At 47.8% G+C, this 20,780-nt stretch overlaps 1 protein-coding gene across 10 annotated transcripts in view; it reads left to right on the forward strand.

Annotated features, from left to right (window-relative positions):
- The window catches only part of LOC144933589 (ryanodine receptor 2-like), a 318,383-nt gene that overhangs the window by 269,713 nt on the left and 27,890 nt on the right, over positions 1–20,780 (forward strand). For 7 of the 10 annotated variants that reach the window (XM_078858546.1, XM_078858549.1, XM_078858548.1 and 4 more), the window contains 11 exons: positions 2,229–2,246; positions 7,763–7,843; positions 10,189–10,277; positions 11,171–11,299; positions 12,498–12,602; positions 12,944–13,025; positions 13,122–14,422; positions 15,132–15,187; positions 15,326–15,479; positions 16,840–16,926; positions 18,089–18,301. In XM_078858546.1, the coding sequence (XP_078714672.1) occupies positions 2,229–2,246; positions 7,763–7,843; positions 10,189–10,277; positions 11,171–11,299; positions 12,498–12,602; positions 12,944–13,025; positions 13,122–14,422; positions 15,132–15,187; positions 15,326–15,479; positions 16,840–16,926; positions 18,089–18,301 (2,315 nt within the window). The remainder of the gene's footprint in view (positions 1–2,228; positions 2,247–7,762; positions 7,844–10,188; positions 10,278–11,170; positions 11,300–12,497; positions 12,603–12,943; positions 13,026–13,121; positions 14,423–15,131; positions 15,188–15,325; positions 15,480–16,839; positions 16,927–18,088; positions 18,302–20,780) is intronic. The other 3 variants (XM_078858550.1, XM_078858552.1, XM_078858556.1) reach the window with 1 other exon arrangement.

Genomic DNA, 20,780 nt, shown 5'->3' on the forward strand with positions numbered 1-20,780 from the left:
CTAATCATACCAGTGTTAGCAGGAGTGCTAATGGATGGTAAGATAATGTTAAGTATCAATTTCTTGACGTTGAGAACCAGTTGCTAAGAGTAACACTTCAGGGGACAATGGTGGCACTGGGCTAGAATAACAAGATCGCTTGGTTTGCCTACGGGTCTCTGACAAATACTCTCTCATCATTCGGACTCCATAATGTTTCTCGTTGCGCTGTTTGATGAATGGACAGCAGCGGTCGAAGGCAAAAGATTGTGACTTCTCAGTTGGCAACAGAGAGTTTTACACTGGCGGTGCTTTGGAAACAATAACGTTTGGGAAGAAAAACACGATCGGCTAATCAAATCTTTCGATAACATCTGGGTGCACAAACACGAGCTGAATGCACATTTAGCTCGTAATAAATGTATGCTGAGAGGATTCTGTGTTTTTATGATTAAATTAGTAATTTTTAGTGCTGTCACGTGCTCTCCCCTTTCCCTTGCCCCCCACCCTCTTCCCACTTCACCTTATTTCCAAATGTTGGCCCTCACTTAAGTAAAGTGCATTAAGAGGCAGTTGCATTTAAATAAAAATGTCATATTGTTGTTGTACCTACCGAGGTTTTTTCATTAACAAATATCTAGAAATGAAAACGAAAACCATCAAAGAAAGAACCGTTTCAAGGCACTGTATTGTGAAATGTTCTTTCCAACTATGAGTCACAAACTCCTGAATTCCATATTAGCTATTTCTTAGAGGGGGTTTTGATGCAAAAGGGGTGAGCCTTTGTTGAGCTTCTTTTAGAAGGTTACGCTTGGAAATAAATAAGACAAAGTAAAAGTGATTTCCAGATAGAATGAGCAGGGAGCAAGTGCTGTCCTGCAGCGTGTGCATCCCTGAATCGATGGTGGAAAGTCGACATTGTATGTATGTTGAACTTCTTTCGCACCGCACGTAGCCAACCGCGCTAATCAGAGGTGCGGGCGGGGGGAGGCCAACAAAAACTAAACACAAAAAGTGGTTCTAAAGACGTGAGATTTCAATCTAGATTCCTTTGATGGGGGCAAATACTATCATCGGACAACAAAAATAGATTTTATCAGAGGACATCGACAAACAGGTGAGTTTACCGACCCCCAACCAAGATTTGAACTCTCTCCACCTTCCCGATTGTGAGCTGCTAATTTTGACTATCTCTGCGCCACCCAGCGAGGATGCCCACCGTTTCGAGCATGTGTGTTTTAAAAGGATGCAAGATGGCAATTTTGTAAGAATAAAATCACAACGACGTCTTCTTAAACCTCGCGGTGGACAAACGAAGTGAGAATTGTGTCGGCTTTCTAAGGGGAGGGATGTGTTTTCGACTGGCTGGAAGGGGTGAGTTTTTTTTTTACTTGAAAAAGTACGCAAAAATAACAATTTATTCCCAACGTTATCCTTCTGTCTGCAAAATATATTTATCCGAGGTATAACACAAATAAAGTAAACCTCCAGAATATTTAGAGCTGTCATAATCTCAGAATATTTATCAATAGAAGGAACATACCTTTTGCGAATATTTAATCTCCCGAGGCAAAGCAAAACAAACAAACGGTCGAGGCTGAACACAACACCGCTCCATCCCGTGCTGCAGAATCTGCTCATTATTCACTTCCAGCGAGAGAGAGAGAGCCCATGGTTGCGATTCACTTGAAGTGTCACGAATGTGATTCACTCTTTCGCCCGAAAAAAAGAGGTTGACATCACGACTCAAGTGACGCAGCGGCGCGTACGGCTCGCCGTGTGTTTCCCGCAGCTCGTGTCTAAATGTTTGCTTGCGAATCGCGGGACGTTGGGCCCTGTCCCTTCCCTTCCCTTTACGTGTCGTTGATGTTTCACGTTGCCGTGACGTTTGTGTCCATCATACTAATATGGCACCAAATTTAAAACAAAGCTGTGTTTTTCTTTAACTTGTTTTTTTTTTAACGATGAGAGAATTAAAAATATAAATGCCACCCATCAACGTGCTACATACCCTTTTAACAACAATGTCTGTGGAGGAACTCCCCCTTCTCCTCGCATAGATTATTTTACTAATCTAATACCTCAACTCAGCTGCTGTATTTGCATTTAATTTTCAAGCAAATTCTCACGTCTCTGTCTTTCCCTCTCCCGCCCCTCCCACCCGACCCCGGCACCCTTGCCCCCTCCAAACCTGCTCCGTTTGTGCTGATCCCCCTCACCCGTGTTCCTCCCCTGTCCTCACGCTCCAGTTCCCAGACATCAACGGGGTAACTACATGCTGCCATGCGTTTGTGCTCATCGTGTGCTTTTTGTGTAGCTTGTTAGCTCGTGCGTGCGTGCGTGTGCAACCGTGCTGCACCTCAACGAATGCCAGCTTTTAATCTGGGAATCGGCTATGAATTTGCCGTACGGGTGGAGGCAAGTGCGTTGGGGGGGGGGTGGGGGGGTGGTGCGGCTGGGCATGTGAGCGGGCCCATCGGCCTCATTTTTGGCATTCGTGAAGCAGTCCGATTCATCACGGGGCTGCGGCCTAGCGGTGCCACCGGTGCCGAATGCTGTATAACTCTCAACCCTCGTGGCTAATCAATTATGAGATTATTATGACCCGCATGAACTAAGATAAATTGCCCTGCCACTGACTGTGAATGTGCATGGTTCTATAAATTGGCTGGAGAGCACAAGCGATCAGCATGCTGTTCCCACTGAGAAAATGCTTTGGGGTGAACAGCTTAATTCGTGTAACCGCCTTAAATATTTTCTTGAGATGTTTACCCATGTGTGCTCATTTTAAGGCCTGTGCATCATTCACGAGAATCGGCCTGCTGCCTCATTACATCCAGTAAACATGCCACGCTGGGCCAACTTTGGCATTCGTTGAAATACTCTTTGGTTCTTTCGGTAAAGTCACGTAGGTATAAAATAAATGTAAAACATTTTATTATAATAATTTAATTAAACATAAAAACATTTTAATTAAATCACGACGTTTTGGAAGCAACACAAGCTTCCGTCATCAGGTGGGAAAACCACAGTAAGAAATGCAATTACTGTAGTGGACAAGAGCCGTTCGTAACAAGATATTATATACGGCAAAAGGGGGGGGGGAGGAGCCAGGGAGGAGAAGCAGGTGGGGGGTGATGAAAAGGTTTTTTTATTTTATACCTACGTGACTTTACCGAAAGAACCAAAGAGTATGGAACATTGCAGTCACGAAAACTTAAGATCTATTCGTTTTAAATGTTGGTCCAAAGTTCAACTTTAACTGGGTTGTTGCTATTATAACCCCTTCCACGTCAAAAAAAAAATTTTCCAACGAAAAGTTTCACCCTAATTGTTTTCAAATAAATGTCGCTTCCAATTATTGGATACAACAACATGTATCCCTCGTAAAAAGGAGCGAATGAATCTCAATGGACTTCATTAAAATACAGCATCTAGAAACCAATGCATTCTTCCAAGTGTGCACAAATTTAACCTTTCCCTGCCTCCCACACACCATCTATTTGAACGAATCTCAGGTTGTGTTGGAATCCCAGTCTGGAGTTGTTTTCAGTGCTCAGGTCCACACTCCACTGTACCCAGCCCCCACTGCCCCTGGACAGTTGCCATTTCAGAATCAGAATTATTTAAAATAAACTGGAGAAGGAATCCGAATATTAAGACTGGAAGAGGAATCTGATGAGCTATGAAGCTCTTTTTCACAGATGTCCGGTATGGGCGGGTCAGCAAGTTACAACAGCAAACAGTGCAAAAACAATAAAGGAGTGCAAAATAGAGGAAATGTAAATAAACAACTTCATTGTACATGTTAGATTGGGCAAGGCAGCACAGACGGCAACAAAACAATCCCAGACCACACCAAGATAACACAACACAGCAGTAGGCCCTCATCAATACAATGGAACATTCACATTGACCTATCGATACTACACCAGGTAATGATCAAATTTGACGCCCGTGAGAACGAGAGGCATGCGGTGGGCGACTGCTCGCTCCACACGCGTTGCCCTGCGGTGCCAGCTCCTTTTTGTGTTGATTTTCATATCGTAAATGTTTTTATTTTATTTCTTATTTCAATATCTCACTTATTTTCCCTTGCTAGAGGATCTACGTCTCAGTGGGCTCTCATCCGGTTAGAAATAACATTTTCTCAGGTGTAAGCGTTGTTCTTCACATCATGTGACTTTTGCAGAGAATGAACGGACTGATTTGTGTTCTCTGGAAGAAAAATAAACACGGACTGGTATTTTGGGCAAATGGAGGTGGGGATTTTGGTCAGTCCTCTCATTGGTATGAGTTGTAGCAACCCGTTGTCTTCATATTTTTTCAGATGTGTCTTTATTCTAATGGGATTAGGGTTTTGTTTATGCTTGTTCCTTAATGTTCGTGATTTTGTCACGTTGTAAATTACAAGGGTGAGAAGCTCGCAAAACAAAAGAACATCAAAATAGAACAGAACAAGACTTTACATCTGTGCACTTAGTTTATGACCAGTGGTGTAGCGTGGTTCGCATGGGTCCTGATGCAAGGATTGACATTGGGCCCTTTGTACAATTTCCCACAAATCTTCATAGCCTAGTGCCTTGGGCCGCTCTGGCTTGTGGGGCCTGGTTGCAGGTCTGCACACGCTATAGCCACACCACCGTTGAACATACCATGCAAGTACGTCGTGGTTTAATCGTTTTAACGGTCGGCGAAACGAGCTCCGTTCAAACACAGCGGTTTGTTGGCACCGATGCAAAGCACTTTGGTTGCAGTGCCGCTTGTTGAACTGCCCCAAGCTTTTGCAGTTTGGCCGATCGTCTCAATAGTCGTGCGTGCGCCACGACACCGCGACGTGCGCTGCGTTTGCTGTGTTGCACTTGTGTGGTTGTGCGTGTGTGTGTGGTGGTGTGTTTTTGTCGTTTTTTTGTTATTGTTCTTGTTTCATCGGAGGTGGTCTCGGCTATTGACGGTGAACGCGGCAGCCAAAACTTTCCCAGCCTCCTGAACGATGAGCTGGAATGACCGACGGGCACACACTTATCCCATGCACGTTTAACTAAGCATGTGCTGAGGCTTTGATGGAGAAGAAATGCATTGATTGGAAGGTCATGAAGCCCGATGAGATTCTCTGTCTCAAAAAAATCCCATAAAGCGCTCGACCGGCCTCTAAATTGTCCTCCACAAAACAAACGTCTTGTGTGCATTTACGTTCCAGGCAAAGAAACGTGAACCCAGTACACCAACCGCTTCCCTTCTGGTGACAACACAACGGCCAGCTACTCTGCGCTATGAGCCCGGTCATCTGAGTTTGATTACCGGGAATTCAGAATCAGAATATTTATTGTATCCGATGAGCTACGAAGCACTCTTTTTTGTTCACAGATGTGCGGTAGGGGCGGGTCAGCATAGCACAACAGCAGGCAGTACAAACAAAAAAAAACACAATAGGAGTGCAAAATAGAGAAATGGTAAGCGAGTCACGAGTTGGGGTCCCGGACTGGTTCAGGTGTCACGTTCACACTGACGTTAGCCACCGCTGGGAATCACACTTGGACGCGCAGGTGCACAGTGCAGTGCACCGCCCACAGCGCCACCGATTACCCCTTCAGAGCACAATTAATAGGTCAATACCGGCTTCATCATTGGTTTCAAGAGTCCGCCCAACAAAGCTCAAGACCACCCCTGATGCTTAAGTGCCCCGCTTGCCTCGACGATCTCTTGCTCCGTGTGGCCGTGCCGTTTGTGTCGCCGTGTGTCGCGCGCGTGCCGTGGCCTTCCGCCGTAGCCGTGTCGCCTTCCTGTGCGTCAGGATGTACCGCCGTTGCCCTCCCCCCCCGGTGTCGTGCCGTGCTTGCCGTCACGTGCTGCTGTTTGTGGGGCGTCGCGCTGTGGCGTCGTCGTGTGTGTTGTCTGCGCCGCGGTGTTCCGTCGAGGGTGCGGGCGGGACTTGTGGGGTCCACACGGAATGCGGCCACCGGCCGCCCTGCGCCCTGGGTAATGTCGTTTGTGCTGCTTCAAAGGACACCGCTAATGACTCCCCATCAGGAAACGTCAGCTGCCGCTCTGTGCAAAAAAGCGTTGGACTTGAGCTCCTCGCCCGTTATCGCACGTTAACCGGGCGCAATCGTGGATCTGTGTGTGCAATACCTTGCAGAGTTGGATTTTTCTAGGTGGGTAAGACAGAGTTACCACCCATTTCTCCTTTGACGGAACTTTTCCTTATGTTTTATCTTTTTTGTAAGTTCTGTCAGGCACGTGCATTTCAGTGAATATCTGCATCGCAGGTTTAATACGGTTTTAGTTTGAGTCTCTCACTGGCCCCTTCCCCAATAATGAAATTATTCCCTCAACCCAAACATTTTTTTTTAAACAAACTATTCTTACTTTACCAGGTTAGGCTCACTGAGCCAAATAGCTCTTTTTTTTTCAGAAGCAACCTGGCTATCACAAATTATAGCTCAACGAAGTGGCGTGTATCCCGTTGACGTTGATAGCAGCCAAACACTCTAAACACACGTTTCTATGGCCAGCGAAGGAGCTTGGGTCGCTGGGTTCATCACGCAGTGTGCTATCCATTGTGCCACCGTTCCCCAAATCCCAATTTTGGATGCAATATGGAGCCAAATCTCATGTTTTATTGCTATCTTGTGATGCTATCATTTATAAAGTGTTACTTATTTTATGTTGACAGTTTGGAAGCATTAACTAATTACATTCTTGCACATTTGGTTGACATTGTTTCTTCCACATTGTTTAAACAAAAGATTTGATGAATTGGAGCAAATGAAAGTTCATGAACATTGAGGAAAAGTTCCGTAAAAGTGTACAGAGCAGGTGGCAGCGTGAAGACGATCAACACCAATAAAACATCGGTGGGGAGTTTGCTACAACCACCAGAATGTAATGTTAAACCACCTTTTTTCCTACAGGTAAACCATACTTACCACTATAAAAAAACAGCCAGTAAATATGTTTTAGTGACGGAATGTCAGTGACCACTGGTTCTAGTCGGGTTTATTCCAGAATATGGACGCTACTCAATTTGCCTGTAGGTTGTATTTGGATGGAATTTATAATTTTCAGAATTTGTAAATAAATCAATGAAGCCAGTAATTATATTTGTAAAAATCGATGAAAATTTAAGTTGAATATTTGTCTCCATATTTATGATATTTCTTGTTGCCAATAAATTAGTTTAGTGGTATAATGAATGTTTGTATAACGGGACTGTTTGAAATGTTTTATACTTGGCAAATCATTTAAAATTGTAAACTATAAAGAAAGGAAGACAGTCTGTCCTACGAGATTTTATATGACTTTCTACCCTACAAGATTATATTATTGTGAATTTAACCTTGAATAACCGTGGCATAAATACTGAAGAAATATAACTTGCCATGAACAAAAACCACAGAACAAAAGTTTTATTTTATTTTAATTAATATTAACGACCATTAAACCATCAGAGTTTACCTCTCTATGAAATATTAACTTCGGATTTTATATCTTAAGGCAGAACCATTTATAGCCCAGATTACGCATTTGAACAGTGTGGTTTATTGATAATTAAGTGGAACTCTTCTGTGCATTGCATCTACTGTTTATGCAGCAGCACCTTGTTGGTATCCGTTAGACCTTAGAGGTGTTTCGCACGACGGACGACGAAGCTGGGGCTCGCCTCGAAGCGGAACACGTGCTCAGGTTCGAACCGGACGGCCGTGCTTTGCGCGATCACCCCGTCCCGCGCGAGTGACACCGGACCGCGGCCGTGCCGTTACCCCCTTGTGTGTCCGTGCAGCCGACAAGGCGATGCAGGACGTGGAGTTCACCTGCGACCTCTTCCGCTTCCTGCAGCTGCTGTGCGAAGGCCACAATTCAGGTGACGCTGTCGGGGGTTGCGCTCTCGCTGCGGAGTTCACCCGCAGTCGACGCGCTGTTTTTGACGCCGCGCTTAGGCATCCCTATATTTTTTTTAACACAAACACATTCCTGCGGAGGGAGCTGGTAGGAACGTTGAGTTGCTCGGTCAATGGCCAGGGTCAACGGCCAGGGCGTGGTGTATTCCGCAAAATGGCCGACTGTGAGGGTGGGCACAAGCCGGCGTGAGTAGGTTAAACGTTGAGTTTTATAAGGGCACCACGGGGTGACCAGCCCCTCCCCTCCCCACCCAGCCCCACCCCTCCCACCCCCCCACCCAGCCCCATCCTCCCCACCCTCCCCTCCCCACCCTCCCCACCCAGCCCCTTCCCACCCTCCCCTCTCCACCCAGCCCCACCCCTCCCATTTTTGGATGCACGATGGACGGACGGACACAATAATCCCATGTGGGCTGGTGGAACCAGGTGGTTCCTACCAGTAAAACCCATCTCTTCGGTGCATCTGTGGTAGATTTGAATTGCCTGATTTTAATTACCATTTGAAGAATAATGTAAGTTTTTATTGGTTAGGATTTGTGTATACCTATTCAGTTGCCTTGGACAGTGGTTCGCAACCTGTGATGCGTGGACCACTGGTGGTCCATGGAACTGTTGAAAAAACTTTATTTTCTAAAACCAGATATTTGTGTTATTGCGCTATCAGCCTTCTAATTATGTGAGTCGATAAAAAGCAAGTGAATGGTTTTGATGGGTTTTTTTATTACAAATATTTCGGCACCTTTCGAATCGTTTTGATGCTCTGCATAGGTTATTGGTGCGTGGTGGTCCGCGAAAATGCGTTGAGGTTTGAGTGGTCCATGAGCCCAGAACTGGAATTTAAACTCGTAACTTGTACGATTGGATTCGGATAAGTTTGTCATACTTCATCGGCAAGATTATTTAATTATCTGGGGGGGGGAGGGGAGTGTTGGTAGAGTGGTGCACACGCACACACTGCACTGTGAACTTGGCCAACTGAGTTGGATTCCGAGCCATGGCGAACATCAATGGGTAGGAGTGCTAGCCGAACTGGTTTTACGCCTCGCTCCTTTAGCAACGCACACTGACCAGCGTGGTTACGTATAATGGTGAACACCTTAGACACAGACATTTGTTAGTGGAGTTGGTGGTTGACGTATATTTATATTAATCGCACAAGACTTCCAGCTTGTTCAGCTATGTCCAGTAGGTGGCAGTGCACTGAATTCTTCCCTGTAGTTGCATACATTTAGTTTTTTCATCCTTTGTGTACTGCTCGTGGACATGTGTTGCAGGGACGTGCGGTCAGGGGAGGCAGGGGAGGTAGAGCCTCACCTGTTATACTCCAATGAAAATAGCTGTTACTAAAAGTAAAAAAATGAATAATCAAATAAAATAAATATTAAGATTTTTCCACTGATCTGTTTTATAAATGTCATTCTGTACGATTCCAATCATTTTTATAGTCAAAATCGCCAAATTTGCGGAGCTCCGCTGTAAATACAGGAAGAGACGAGAGGTGAGGCAGCGACCAGCTCAGCCTCCCCTCTGATTGCACAATCCCTCAATAACTGGATAGATCGCGGGCAATAAACGCGTGCCTGTTACTATCTCAGTATGTCACCAATGTAATGTTTGTAGACCCCTTCATTTCATGTCCTCGCCTTCCATACTCCAGGTAACTTATTTCACGTATATGTATAAAGTATTTAGGCTCGCTGTTCTCGTCATGAAACTGCAATGAAAAAGCACCAGGGGAGGCAGCTATCACATCTGCCTCACTGAGGGGGGCGTGTCTAACACGCCCCCACCAGTGTGTGAATCTGGCTCTGACACGAGCCAGTGCCTCCCCAGCCATTGACCTCACCGCACATCACTGATGTGTTGATGTACTCAATGTACTCATCCTGCCATATACAAAATACTCATGAAGGTAAGGGAAAATAATTGACCCAAATTAAAATGTCTTGATACTCTGAGAGAATTTCCTGGATAATTATTACAAATTACAACCGTTTGTCAATCCACTGTTGGGTCAAGGCCTCCCCACGCCTTTTGATTTATGGGGATTGTTTAGCCATAATTCACGGCACTGGTCAGTGCAGGTTGGTAAAGAGGGGACCTGTTCAGATATCAATTGCCACTGCTGTTAGCCCTGGCTGTCAATTAGAGTCAGGTTACTGGGTCCATAGTGTAGTTTGCCAACCACCGTGACACCAACAACATTATACACGCATGTATAATAGAGTTATACACAAAACTACGACCCAGCTGTTGGTAGCTTACTAGAAAAAGCAGATTAATCTTGTTTTTAACTTTTCAACCGTAGATTTCCAGAATTACCTCCGGACACAGACTGGGAATAATACCACGGTGAACATCATCATCTCCACAGTGGACTACCTGCTGAGGTTACAGGTGTGGACCCACGCAGGCTACCTCTTTGAGCCATACAAGCACAACACCACGGTCACTCGGCAGCGTTGTGAACCTCTAGGTGTCGAATAAGTTCACTCACATTTTTATGAAACGACCGAAACGCATCACCTGGAGTATGTGCCCCAATCACGCACTTTGTTTTCCATAAAGCGGATAAAATTAATCAAGCCAAATGTGTCTCCACGCTCAGCCATCTCGGTTGGCTACTCGAGCCCCCCGCTCTACGTCCGTGTACCAGTTGGTGTGCGCCTATGTTGCGGTCTGTAAACGTCGCCATTGGGGAGATGCTCGTCAACCGCCCCCACGTGTGCCGTGCCGGCCTTCATAGGTGCTCGCTAACAGCACTTGCCCCAACGGTCTGTTAAGGCTATACGAGGGATCTTTGTTGTTGTTTACCGATGTGATATTGAGTAAACTCCATGACGACAAACATGAAATTGGCCGCCCTCTTTAATACAGTACATCGAGCCAACAAAGCACGTGTTTATTGTCACCACATCTCACATAAATACACACTACTTTACTTTCACACGCATCGCACAGATGCATTAACACGTGTGTTTTTTTTACCAGGTTATACTGCACTGCTTGTGGCGACTACTGTTAGGGCCTACTGAGGCCAGAACCATTGTTGGCTGACTTTACATCTCCCCTGCTTTGGTGTTGAGAGTTCATACACTATAATTTGTAGGCCAACTCAACTTTAGGGAGGCCTGTATCCTATACATACACCATTTTCCACTGACTTAGAAGTCCGGGATACATTATAGGCTAACCACTCTGCATATACACCGTCTTCCACACACAAACACACACACTTAATTGCATTACATTGTGTCATCATTGCTCCCAATCTTGCTCGGTGTTCCCAGGAGTCGATAAGCGACTTCTACTGGTACTACTCTGGCAAGGATATCATCGATGAGCAGGGCCAGCGCAACTTCTCCAAGGCGATCAAGGTGGCAAAGCAGGTGTTCAACTCGCTCACCGAGTACATCCAGGTGAGTCTGCCCTCTCCGTTCCTCTCGCCCTCCTTGCCCTGCCCCTCACTATCACTTCTTGTCCACGACTACTTGGGGCCCTCACTCTGCTGGCCTGCGAATAGCCTTGGGCCCAACACCACGCCTGGGTGAGATTTTCACTCTTCCTGGTTTTTGCCAAGATCGGACTCCTTTTTGAGGCGTTAAATGTCTGGTTTTTGTTTTCTTTTTCAGTAGTATCATAATACACCCCCGCGAGTCGTTGCATTTATGTGCAGTTCTTCGCTCTGTTGGTTTTTTGCGATATTCATTTTCCCATGACAGGTCTCATTTTTGTACCTCAGAGGTGGAAACCCTATGCCCAGGCTATCAGTCCCTCCACTTTCTGTCGAGATGAGGGCTTTGTAGGCTACCCTGCCCTTCCACCATCTCGACATGCCCACGCTTAGCTGACATGACCTCCTGGGGCCTAGTGACCAAGCCTTGTAAAATTACCTGTTGTTTGGAAAACAGTCTTTAAAAAAATCATTTTATACAATATTTAATGGCTGCATAGTTTATGTAGTGTTTATTTTTTATCCAATTTTTTTTAACTAACAAGGCCAGACGATTGAGTGAAACAAGTAACATTTTGGCCCAATGTTCTATTCTCATTTTTGACTCCACAACATATTTGCTGGTTCCAGTTTGCAGCCTGGTTGCAAATGGATAACGCTCTTTTCCATCAGGGCCTGGAGTCACCCGACCATGACTGATTCTGTCAAAGCAGGTTACCATGGGAACAGATGGCTCTTCGGCCCGGCCTGGGGCAAGCTCTGTTCCAAGTGACCATGAGAACAGTCCAAACACAAGAGGAGACTCTGTCCATTCCTTTATAATTTATTCGCCTCCTCAGTTTGTTTTTATTTTGTGCCCAAAGTGTGTGTTTTAACATACCAATCTCATCCATGAAATGTCAATATGAATGTTTTGGCCTGCTCAAAAGAGTGATGGGCTATGTTCACCTCCATCGGTAGCCTTCCGCCAATGGGGTTGAAATTCTAAATCCCTCCGGTAAAAGACTCGGCTCCATAATCCCGGACCCTCTGCACTTCCACTTAACATTGTGCAAATGGCCTTGATTGCTACCTGTGACTTCACAGAGGCCCTCAGCCCTCCAATGGGGGACTGCCGGGGCAATGCATCGCACGCGAGCGCTTGCGTGTGTTCTCCCACACAGGGCCCATGCACGGGGAACCAGCAGAGTCTGGCACACAGCCGCCTGTGGGACGCCGTCGTGGGCTTCCTGCACGTCTTCGCGCACATGCAGATGAAGCTGTCGCAGGTGCGACGCACGCACCGCACGCGCACACACGCGCACCCCTCACACGGACATCGCCCACACGCACGCACTCACACGCGCACCCCCCACACGGACATCGCCCACACGCACGCGCACACACGCGCACGCACACATGCGCGCGCGCACACACATTCTCACACATGACCGGACACCAGAGTTACCATCACATGCATGACACAAAGACAAAGATCCCCCCGTATAGCCTGTAACAGAGAGAGAGTCACACTCTTATGTATTGAACCGCCATCTCAGCAGAATATTCTTAATGGCAATGCCTCTTGCGATTCCACTCGCTTTCCTCCCAAACCTCTGGATCTCTACAGGATGCCAGCCAGATCGAGCTGCTCAAGGAGCTCCTGGACTTGCAGAAGGACATGGTGGTGATGCTGCTCTCTCTCCTTGAAGGTAAGGCCACCACTTCTCACGTGGGTTATAATTTCCACCGTGTGTTTGTCTTGTTACTGTCATTCAAACCTTTCGAACATTCATTTCTTTTTCCAGGCAATGTTGTAAACGGCACCATCGGCAAGCAGATGGTGGACATGTTGGTGGAGTCATCGAGCAACGTGGAAATGATCCTGAAGTTCTTCGACATGTTCCTCAAGCTCAAGGACCTCACGTCATCGGACACCTTCAAGGAGCACGACCCGGACAGCAAGGGCGTCATCTCCAAGCGGGACTTCCAGAAGGCCATGGAGAGCCAGAAGACCTACAGCCCGTCCGAGATCGAATTCCTGCTGTCGTGCGCCGAGACGGACGAGAGCGAGCAGCTGGACTACGAGGAGTTCACGGAGCGCTTCCACGAGCCCGCCAAGGACATCGGCTTCAACGTGGCCGTGCTGCTGACCAACCTGTCGGAGCACATGCCACACGACACGCGCCTGCAGACCTTCCTGGAGCTCGCCGACAGCGTCCTCAACTACTTCCAGCCCTTCCTGGGGCGCATCGAGATCATGGGCAGCGCCAAGCGCATCGAGCGCATCTACTTCGAGATCACCGAGTCGAGCCGCACGCAGTGGGAGAAGCCGCAGGTGAAGGAGTCGAAGCGGCAGTTTATCTTCGACGTCGTCAACGAGGGTGGCGAGAAGGAGAAGATGGAGCTGTTCGTGAACTTCTGCGAGGACACCATCTTCGAGATGCAGCTGGCCGCCAAGATCTCCGAGTCAGACCTGGCTGAGCGCGCGGGGGCGCGGGGCGAGGAGGAAGAGGAGAACACGGAGGAGGAGGAGCTCGAGTCGAGCTTCTTCTCGGTGACGACGGTGAAAATGGCCGTGGGCTCCCTGAAGAACAACAGCACGTCGGTTGCCAAGCTGTTCACCGTGAAGAACCTGAAGAAGCAGCTGAAGAAGGCGAAGAAGATGACGGCCAAGGAGATGGTGGTGGCGCTCTTCTCCGGCATGTGGAGCCTCGCGGTTGGGCTGCTCGTCGTGGGCTTCACCGTCGGCCGCGGCTTCTGGAGGATCACCTTCGGCGGGGGCGGCAGCATGGTGGAGAACGCCAAGAAGATGACGGTGACCGACCTGCTGGGCGGCATGCCGGACCCGACGCAGGACGGCGTGCGCGCGGACGGCACCAGCGACATGCACGACCGCAAGGAGTTCCACGGCAGTGACGACGACCTGCAGAACTCGGCGCTGGCGCTCGTCAACCGCGAGGACGCTGAGAAGGAGTTCTTCACGGGCGTGCTCGGCCTCGACCTGAAGCGCGAGGGCGGCCAGTTCAAGCTGCTCACGCACGACCTCGGCGACCTCGTGCACACGGCCCACGGAGACGACGCGGCGCACGATCCGGCCGGCGCGGACGTACGTGCGCCAGGGCCTCGCCGGGCCGGGGCGTCGTGGCGACGTCTAGGACGTTCTGGGAATCGGAGCCTTGTTTAGACTGGAGGAATCCGATGGGCTTAGTGGTCACGTGGATTTTTTCTCCGGCTCTCCTCCGGTTTTTCCCTCCAGATTTAGAAACACGCGTTTAGAGTGTTTGCCTGCTATACATTTCCACATGATTAAGCCACTTTGTTGAGCTATCATTTGTGGCCAAGTTTCTTCTGAAAAAGAGCTATATAGCTCAGTGGGCCTTACCTGGTAAAATAAAACAAATAGTATGAATCTCATTGTTCACAGATGTCCAGTTTTGGCAGGTCAGCAAGTTACAATAGCGAACAATACAAAATACAATTCTAGTCATGGCTCGAGTCCAATGGTGAGTTGGCACTCCGCAGAAAGCCTGAGGGTGATCTTCCCACCGTATGGACTCGACACCCTGGTGGGGATGGTGGCAGAGGGGCAGCATAGCCTACGAAGGCCTCATCTCCATATCAAGTGTGGGGACTGATGGCCTAAGTGGGAGGTTGGCATGTCTGAGGTACAAATTTCATGGGGATATGAAATATCAACCTTTGGGCTCAGGGCCACGAACGGGACATGAGTGCCACCCCATTGCTCTTTTGAGCAGGAAATCACTCCGGCTGTTACATAATTAACGTTTTGCTTTTTGCATGTTGGGCTGCTGCAGGCAAAGAAAGGTGAAGATGGACATACGGAAGTGAAAACGGAGGTGGAGAAAGCTGAGTAAGCAATTTGTCTAACCCGGAAGAGTTTTACCGTTCGTCTCTGATTTGTCCCAAAGCGAATCGCTTGCGACGCCACGCTCTTGAGTTGCCCCCTCACCCCCGGGGTCATTGCTAAAAGGGCTCTCTCCCCCGACAGTGGAGAATATGGAGAGAAGGAGGACAAGGAGTCACAGGAGGCTCCGCAGAAGAAGAAAAAGAAAAAGAGGCACTTTGGATACAGGCACGACGACCTGGAAGGCGCCGAGTCGGACTTCTGGAAGAAGATAACGGCGTACCAGCAGAAGCTGCTGGTGAGGGAACTTGTTGTGACCGCGATGACAATCGCCGGTCACGGTGGTCCGTTCCCCCCGCCCCCGCACCTCCGGTTTAGCGCTCTGTTGGCTACGTACGGTGCAGAAGACGTTCGACGTACATACGTGCGATCGGTTGCCTCTTGTCCGCAATTGCAACGTGCTGTCACACAGTCGCGTTTGATTATTTACGCTGCCCGGTGTGGTACGGGGAGAGAATGTTGGTGCCTTGGTGGGGGGGCTGATCTGAGATGTGAAGTAAAAAGAGTGAAACTGAGGACAATTCATGTTGATTGGATGTGCTGATGTAATGAATGGATTGAGAGAGTATGTGCACACACGCCCCTTGATTAACCAAGGAGCATAAACAATGTGTGCACCTTCCAGCTCTCCGATGTTTTTTTCGGGCTGCACCGCATTGTTGTTGTTGTTTCGATGTCCAACCTATCGCTGCACATGCTAGGAGCTGAAGAAGCCTCCAGCAACATGGCATGAAACCTGGACCAGAAAGGAAACGTACAAGAACCTGGCTGGCGATAGTCAATTTTGACAAAAGCACGCTCCGTTGTTTTAACATTGAATTATATTTCTATTGCAATGTTTGGTATTTGAATGCAACTGGGTCACCACGGAGGCGAGATGTAATCTCCCTTGCCGGGCATATAGAAGGTCGCGGGTTCGATCCCGACCTTGACGCCTGTATATTTAGAGTTTACACGTCTCTCTCCACATTTAGAATTAACATCACACCTTTAGAGTATTTGGCTGCAATAAATGTCCACGTGATAAGCCACTTCATTGGGTGATCATTTGTGGCCAGGTCGCTTCTGAAAAAGAGCCTCAGTAGGCCTTACCTGGTAAAAGAAAAATTAGTTTTACATAGTTTGAACTGAGATGAAAATGTATCACACTTTAACATTTATTACAGTTATGTTTAATTCAGGAGAGGCTTACTCTGTCTCAAAGCTCGTTCGGGAATGATACCGCCTCGCACACAAATTTCTAACTTGCTGGTTACTCCGTCATGATGTTTCACTACTTGACTCCATCTAATATTTAATGAGCCAGTTTTAAGTGCACTTTAATAACCATTTTTAAAATATCTTTTTTTTTTATCCTGTTATACAACACTGCGATTTGTTTTTGTCATGCCACCCGTTGATTTACCGTACTCATGTGCAATGCGTTGTTACTGCACTTTGGAGTATGTTTAGGGCTTAATATTTGCCACATAATTAAATTTCCAATTGATTCTCTCATCACGTGGAACACTCAATAACCCTGCTGTGCAAAGCTATTATGGAGACTTAATAAGTCATCTTCATTAATATCAAATTTAATTGTGTTTACACTCTTTCAGAACTCTTTTGCAAGGAATTTTTACAACATGAGGATGCTGGCATTGGTGATGGCATTTGCAATTAATTTCATCCTTCTCTTCTACAAGGTAACCGTGTAATGTGTGCATTGTGCGTCCTTGGACATATTCATAATTTACGTGACTCTGAAATCATAGCTTTACATTTCTCAGCCAAAGTAAGAACAGAGCCGCAATCCATTTAAAAAAATTTTTAACAGCCCTTTGTAAATCCGCTTGCTGCATGAAGGTTACCCCCATGCAGTGTTGGTCTTGGGGAGGGGGTTACCAAACATACTTTACCTGGCTGGCCAGGGGGTCCCCCCCCCCCCCACCTGGTTTAAGTTCAGATGTCACTTGCCAAAGGTCATTGCCATGGCCTGAAATCAAATTCAGGTGACTGTGCCCGTAGTGCAGTTCGTTAGCTACTGCTCCAATACACCATCTCAACAATGCACTCACGTACACAACAGATTGATACGTATATGTTACATGCACAGCGAACCCATTGTCTGTATGCAGCAATGCTTGTGAATAATGATTTCTAGCACCTGGCACTTTTTTAAAGGGAATTTTCAGACACATAGTCTGCTGTAGGGTGGGAACAATCGACCTTTTGACACTGTCTGCAGCAGTAGACAATTGTGTGGCAGCAGTGAGTCCAATTATTGTGTGGAACTGATGGTTAAATATGAAATAATCCTTTTAAAACAAAGAATGGAATGACATCTGTCCTTTCGTAAGCTGGCCACTGTTAGTCTGTGATTACGGAATGGCAGTTAATAGTCAACGTTGGTCATTATATGGACAAACTGGCCCATGCCAGAAGAATGTGATATCTCCACCACTGGATTGTGGCAACGGCAGTGATGATCGTTGCCCCATATTTACTTGCGAAGGAGATGCTGTGGCTTTTTGATTTACCAGTGGTAAAGAACAAATAAAATAAGCTCCTGCCTCTTTTGTCAATAAACTGCTATATTAAGGACCCCACTCCTCCCGTGCCGTGTTGGTCATGGGAGTTGTTTGACCGTACTTCACCATACCGGTCGGTGCTGCTTAGTCAAGGGACAGGGGTGCCCAGGACCAATCGCTGGGCTCATCGCGTGGTGCGCTAACCGCAGCGCCACTGCTCGTTTTCACCGCTGGTATCCATTGCAAGAAGCTAAATGGGCCCTCTCCTGGTATAAACATGGTTTCGTCGGCTTATCCGGACGTCCGAATGTAATAACGGGCAAATGTGCACATGCAGGTGTCGTCGATGGACGGAGGCAACGAGGGGGGGGGCGACGTGGTGGCTGGGGAGGTGGAGGAGGTGGTGGTGGAGGAGGAGGAGGATGAGGATGCCCTGGTACACTTTGTGCTGGAGGAGAGTACGGGCTACATGGAGCCGGCGCTCCGGATGCTCGCCATCGTGCACACGCTCATCTCCTTTCTGTGCATCATCGGATACTACTGCCTCAAGGTGTGACAATGTCGCCCGTGACTTCTTTACTCAACTCAGAAATGTCACAGCATTGTAATGGTGAGGCTAGTGTGTGTACATACGTTGAACTGATTTCGCACCGTACGTAGCCAACCGTGCTAATCGGAGGTGCGAGTGTGCTTAACTCGCAACCGTAGAGTTGCGAGGAGGTTCACATTCCAATGCAGGCGCTTGGCCAATGCCGTCATTCTGCTGTGTTTTTTCACGAACCACACGGACCTGAAGCTGACCTCTGCCAGTGACACCGTTAACAGTGCTCGCCTCTCCCACGTTGACCTCGTGACGTAAGGATTTCGAGAAAAGCCCAGCTGAAAGCGGGGGCAGCTCCCTTCGTAAAGCGCGATGTCCGAGCGGGGTTACAGCTTGCTGTGGCTGGGTCACGTTGCCATGGGAGGCCAAGCTGAGCCCACTTCCCCAGTTCGCGAACCAGGCATGTTTGTTGAAACGTGAAATTGGGCATCCTTTGAGGAAGGATCCTGCTTGGGGTGTTTGGCCAATTATTATTTTGTATCCATGTGTGTTGACAGAGAGTGCCTCGAACAAAAACTGGTGCATACAAGGGGTCCACCAACTCGCCTCCAAATTACCGACTCGATTACGTGCACCGCCATCACACTTGGCAAACGCCTCCAATCACGCTCTCCCCCCCCCCCCCACCAAAACAAAGACAAAGATCCCCCATATAGCCTGTAACAGACTGTTTGGACAAGTGCTGTTAGCGAGCACCTATGAAGGCCAGAACGGCACACAAGGGGGTGGGTGGCCAGCACCACGCCCGGCCGCATTTGTCTCCCCAGTGGCAATGTTTTTACGCACCGCACTAGGTCCTCAATTGAGGCCGAGTCGACCTAGGGGAGGCCCAGGACCGGTTCAGATAATCGTCACTGGTGTAGGCCATGAGCGGGAATCGAACTCGAGTCGCCAGGTTCGTAGCGCAGCGCGCTCACCGCAATCCTACACCCACACAGCTCGTTCAATTACAGTGACAAAAATGTGATGTGCGCGCATGTGGCACACACTCTGCTCATTCCCCCGAAGAAATGACCCGGTGGGCGCAGGAATCGAACCATCGATTGCGCGCGAAGTGAGTCCGGTGGCAAGCGCGCGGGCCGCTGTGTAATCCAGCCACGTAAACGCACCCTCGAGGGAATGCGTGGAAGCTCACGCTCGTCTTCCTCTACCCGACCGAGACGTCTGGAATCATCCTGTGCCAAATCTCCGCAGGCTCCAGGCTCCCTTTACCGCTCTACAGGGGGGCCCCTGTTCATGTCTTTTTCGGTCAGCCGCAAAAGTGATCGAGGTGGGGGCAGTTGCAGAGTTGAAAAATCAATGAAAGAACTAATTTAAACTACGGCATGAAGCCACGGAAGTCTTGAGGATGTCTTCACCCGGAGTTGTCTTGATTTTCTGAAAGAAAGAAAAAAATGTGTCCCTCATAGAATTTTAACAGAGTAAATATAAAATCTACAACTCCTTGTCTAGTCACGTGTTGAAAGTTGTACTGCAAACTCGCACTCTTTATTGCATCAATGTGTCAAACCGAGTTGTCGTCAACGCACAACCCCACCTGAGTGCGAGTACGGCATTCACGACATCATCATCGTCATTGTCAAGCCATGTTGTTCATTCTTCTGAAGATGCAATCTCAAATTCACCTCCCTTTGTGCCCTCCCTCCCCCAATGTCTCCATTGCTTCTCTTCTTTGATCGCCCTGTCTTGTTCCCGGTGGTGCTTTTCAATCTATCAAAATTTGATTTACACGTACGTGTGTGTCGATTTATGGAATACAAATTGGATGGTGGAAACATTGCTGGCCATGATTCTATCGCGGCAGTGAGCGTTTTTCTTCCGATGCAAAATTTATTTGCAAACCGGCTGAGTGTCCCTTGAGAAAACGAGATTGCATTGGTTTTGAAGAATTACCGTGAGTGGATAGGACACAACCGTCATGCCTATCTTACGGCAGATGAGCATCTTATCAAAACCCTTTTCCTTGGAATGGCATTGGGCACGGTCTCTGACTTCACATTTGCGCGTAGTTTAGCCGAGATGCGATCCGCAGGGGCACGGAGTGCTAGTGTACTTACGTGCAAACTTTTTTTTTTTTGTCATTTGTAATTCCATGATTATCAGTTACAGGCGGTCTCCGGTTGACGACGGTCCGATTCACAGTGGTACACATTTACGACGTTCATATAACGCCACCGTGGATAGGTTTACGACTCAGAAACTTGATTTAAAACGCATCTTCCGACACATTTGAACAGGGTCAGTCTGGTTTCCGATGTGATTTGGCATGGAGCTTTTGTTATTTCTCAAGTGCTTTTGTGAATTTGTACCCGTTAAACCCTGTTAAATATGGCTGATATTTAACAGGATTTGACTTGCCATTGGATTTCAGAGTGTACCCCATGTTGTTTTAGCTCCTATTCTTTTCAGGAATTGAACTCCGTTCCTG

This window comes from Lampetra fluviatilis, chromosome 7 (genome assembly GCF_964198595.1).
Source record: "Lampetra fluviatilis chromosome 7, kcLamFluv1.1, whole genome shotgun sequence".
In the NCBI taxonomy this organism is placed as follows: Eukaryota; Metazoa; Chordata; class Hyperoartia; order Petromyzontiformes; family Petromyzontidae; genus Lampetra; species Lampetra fluviatilis.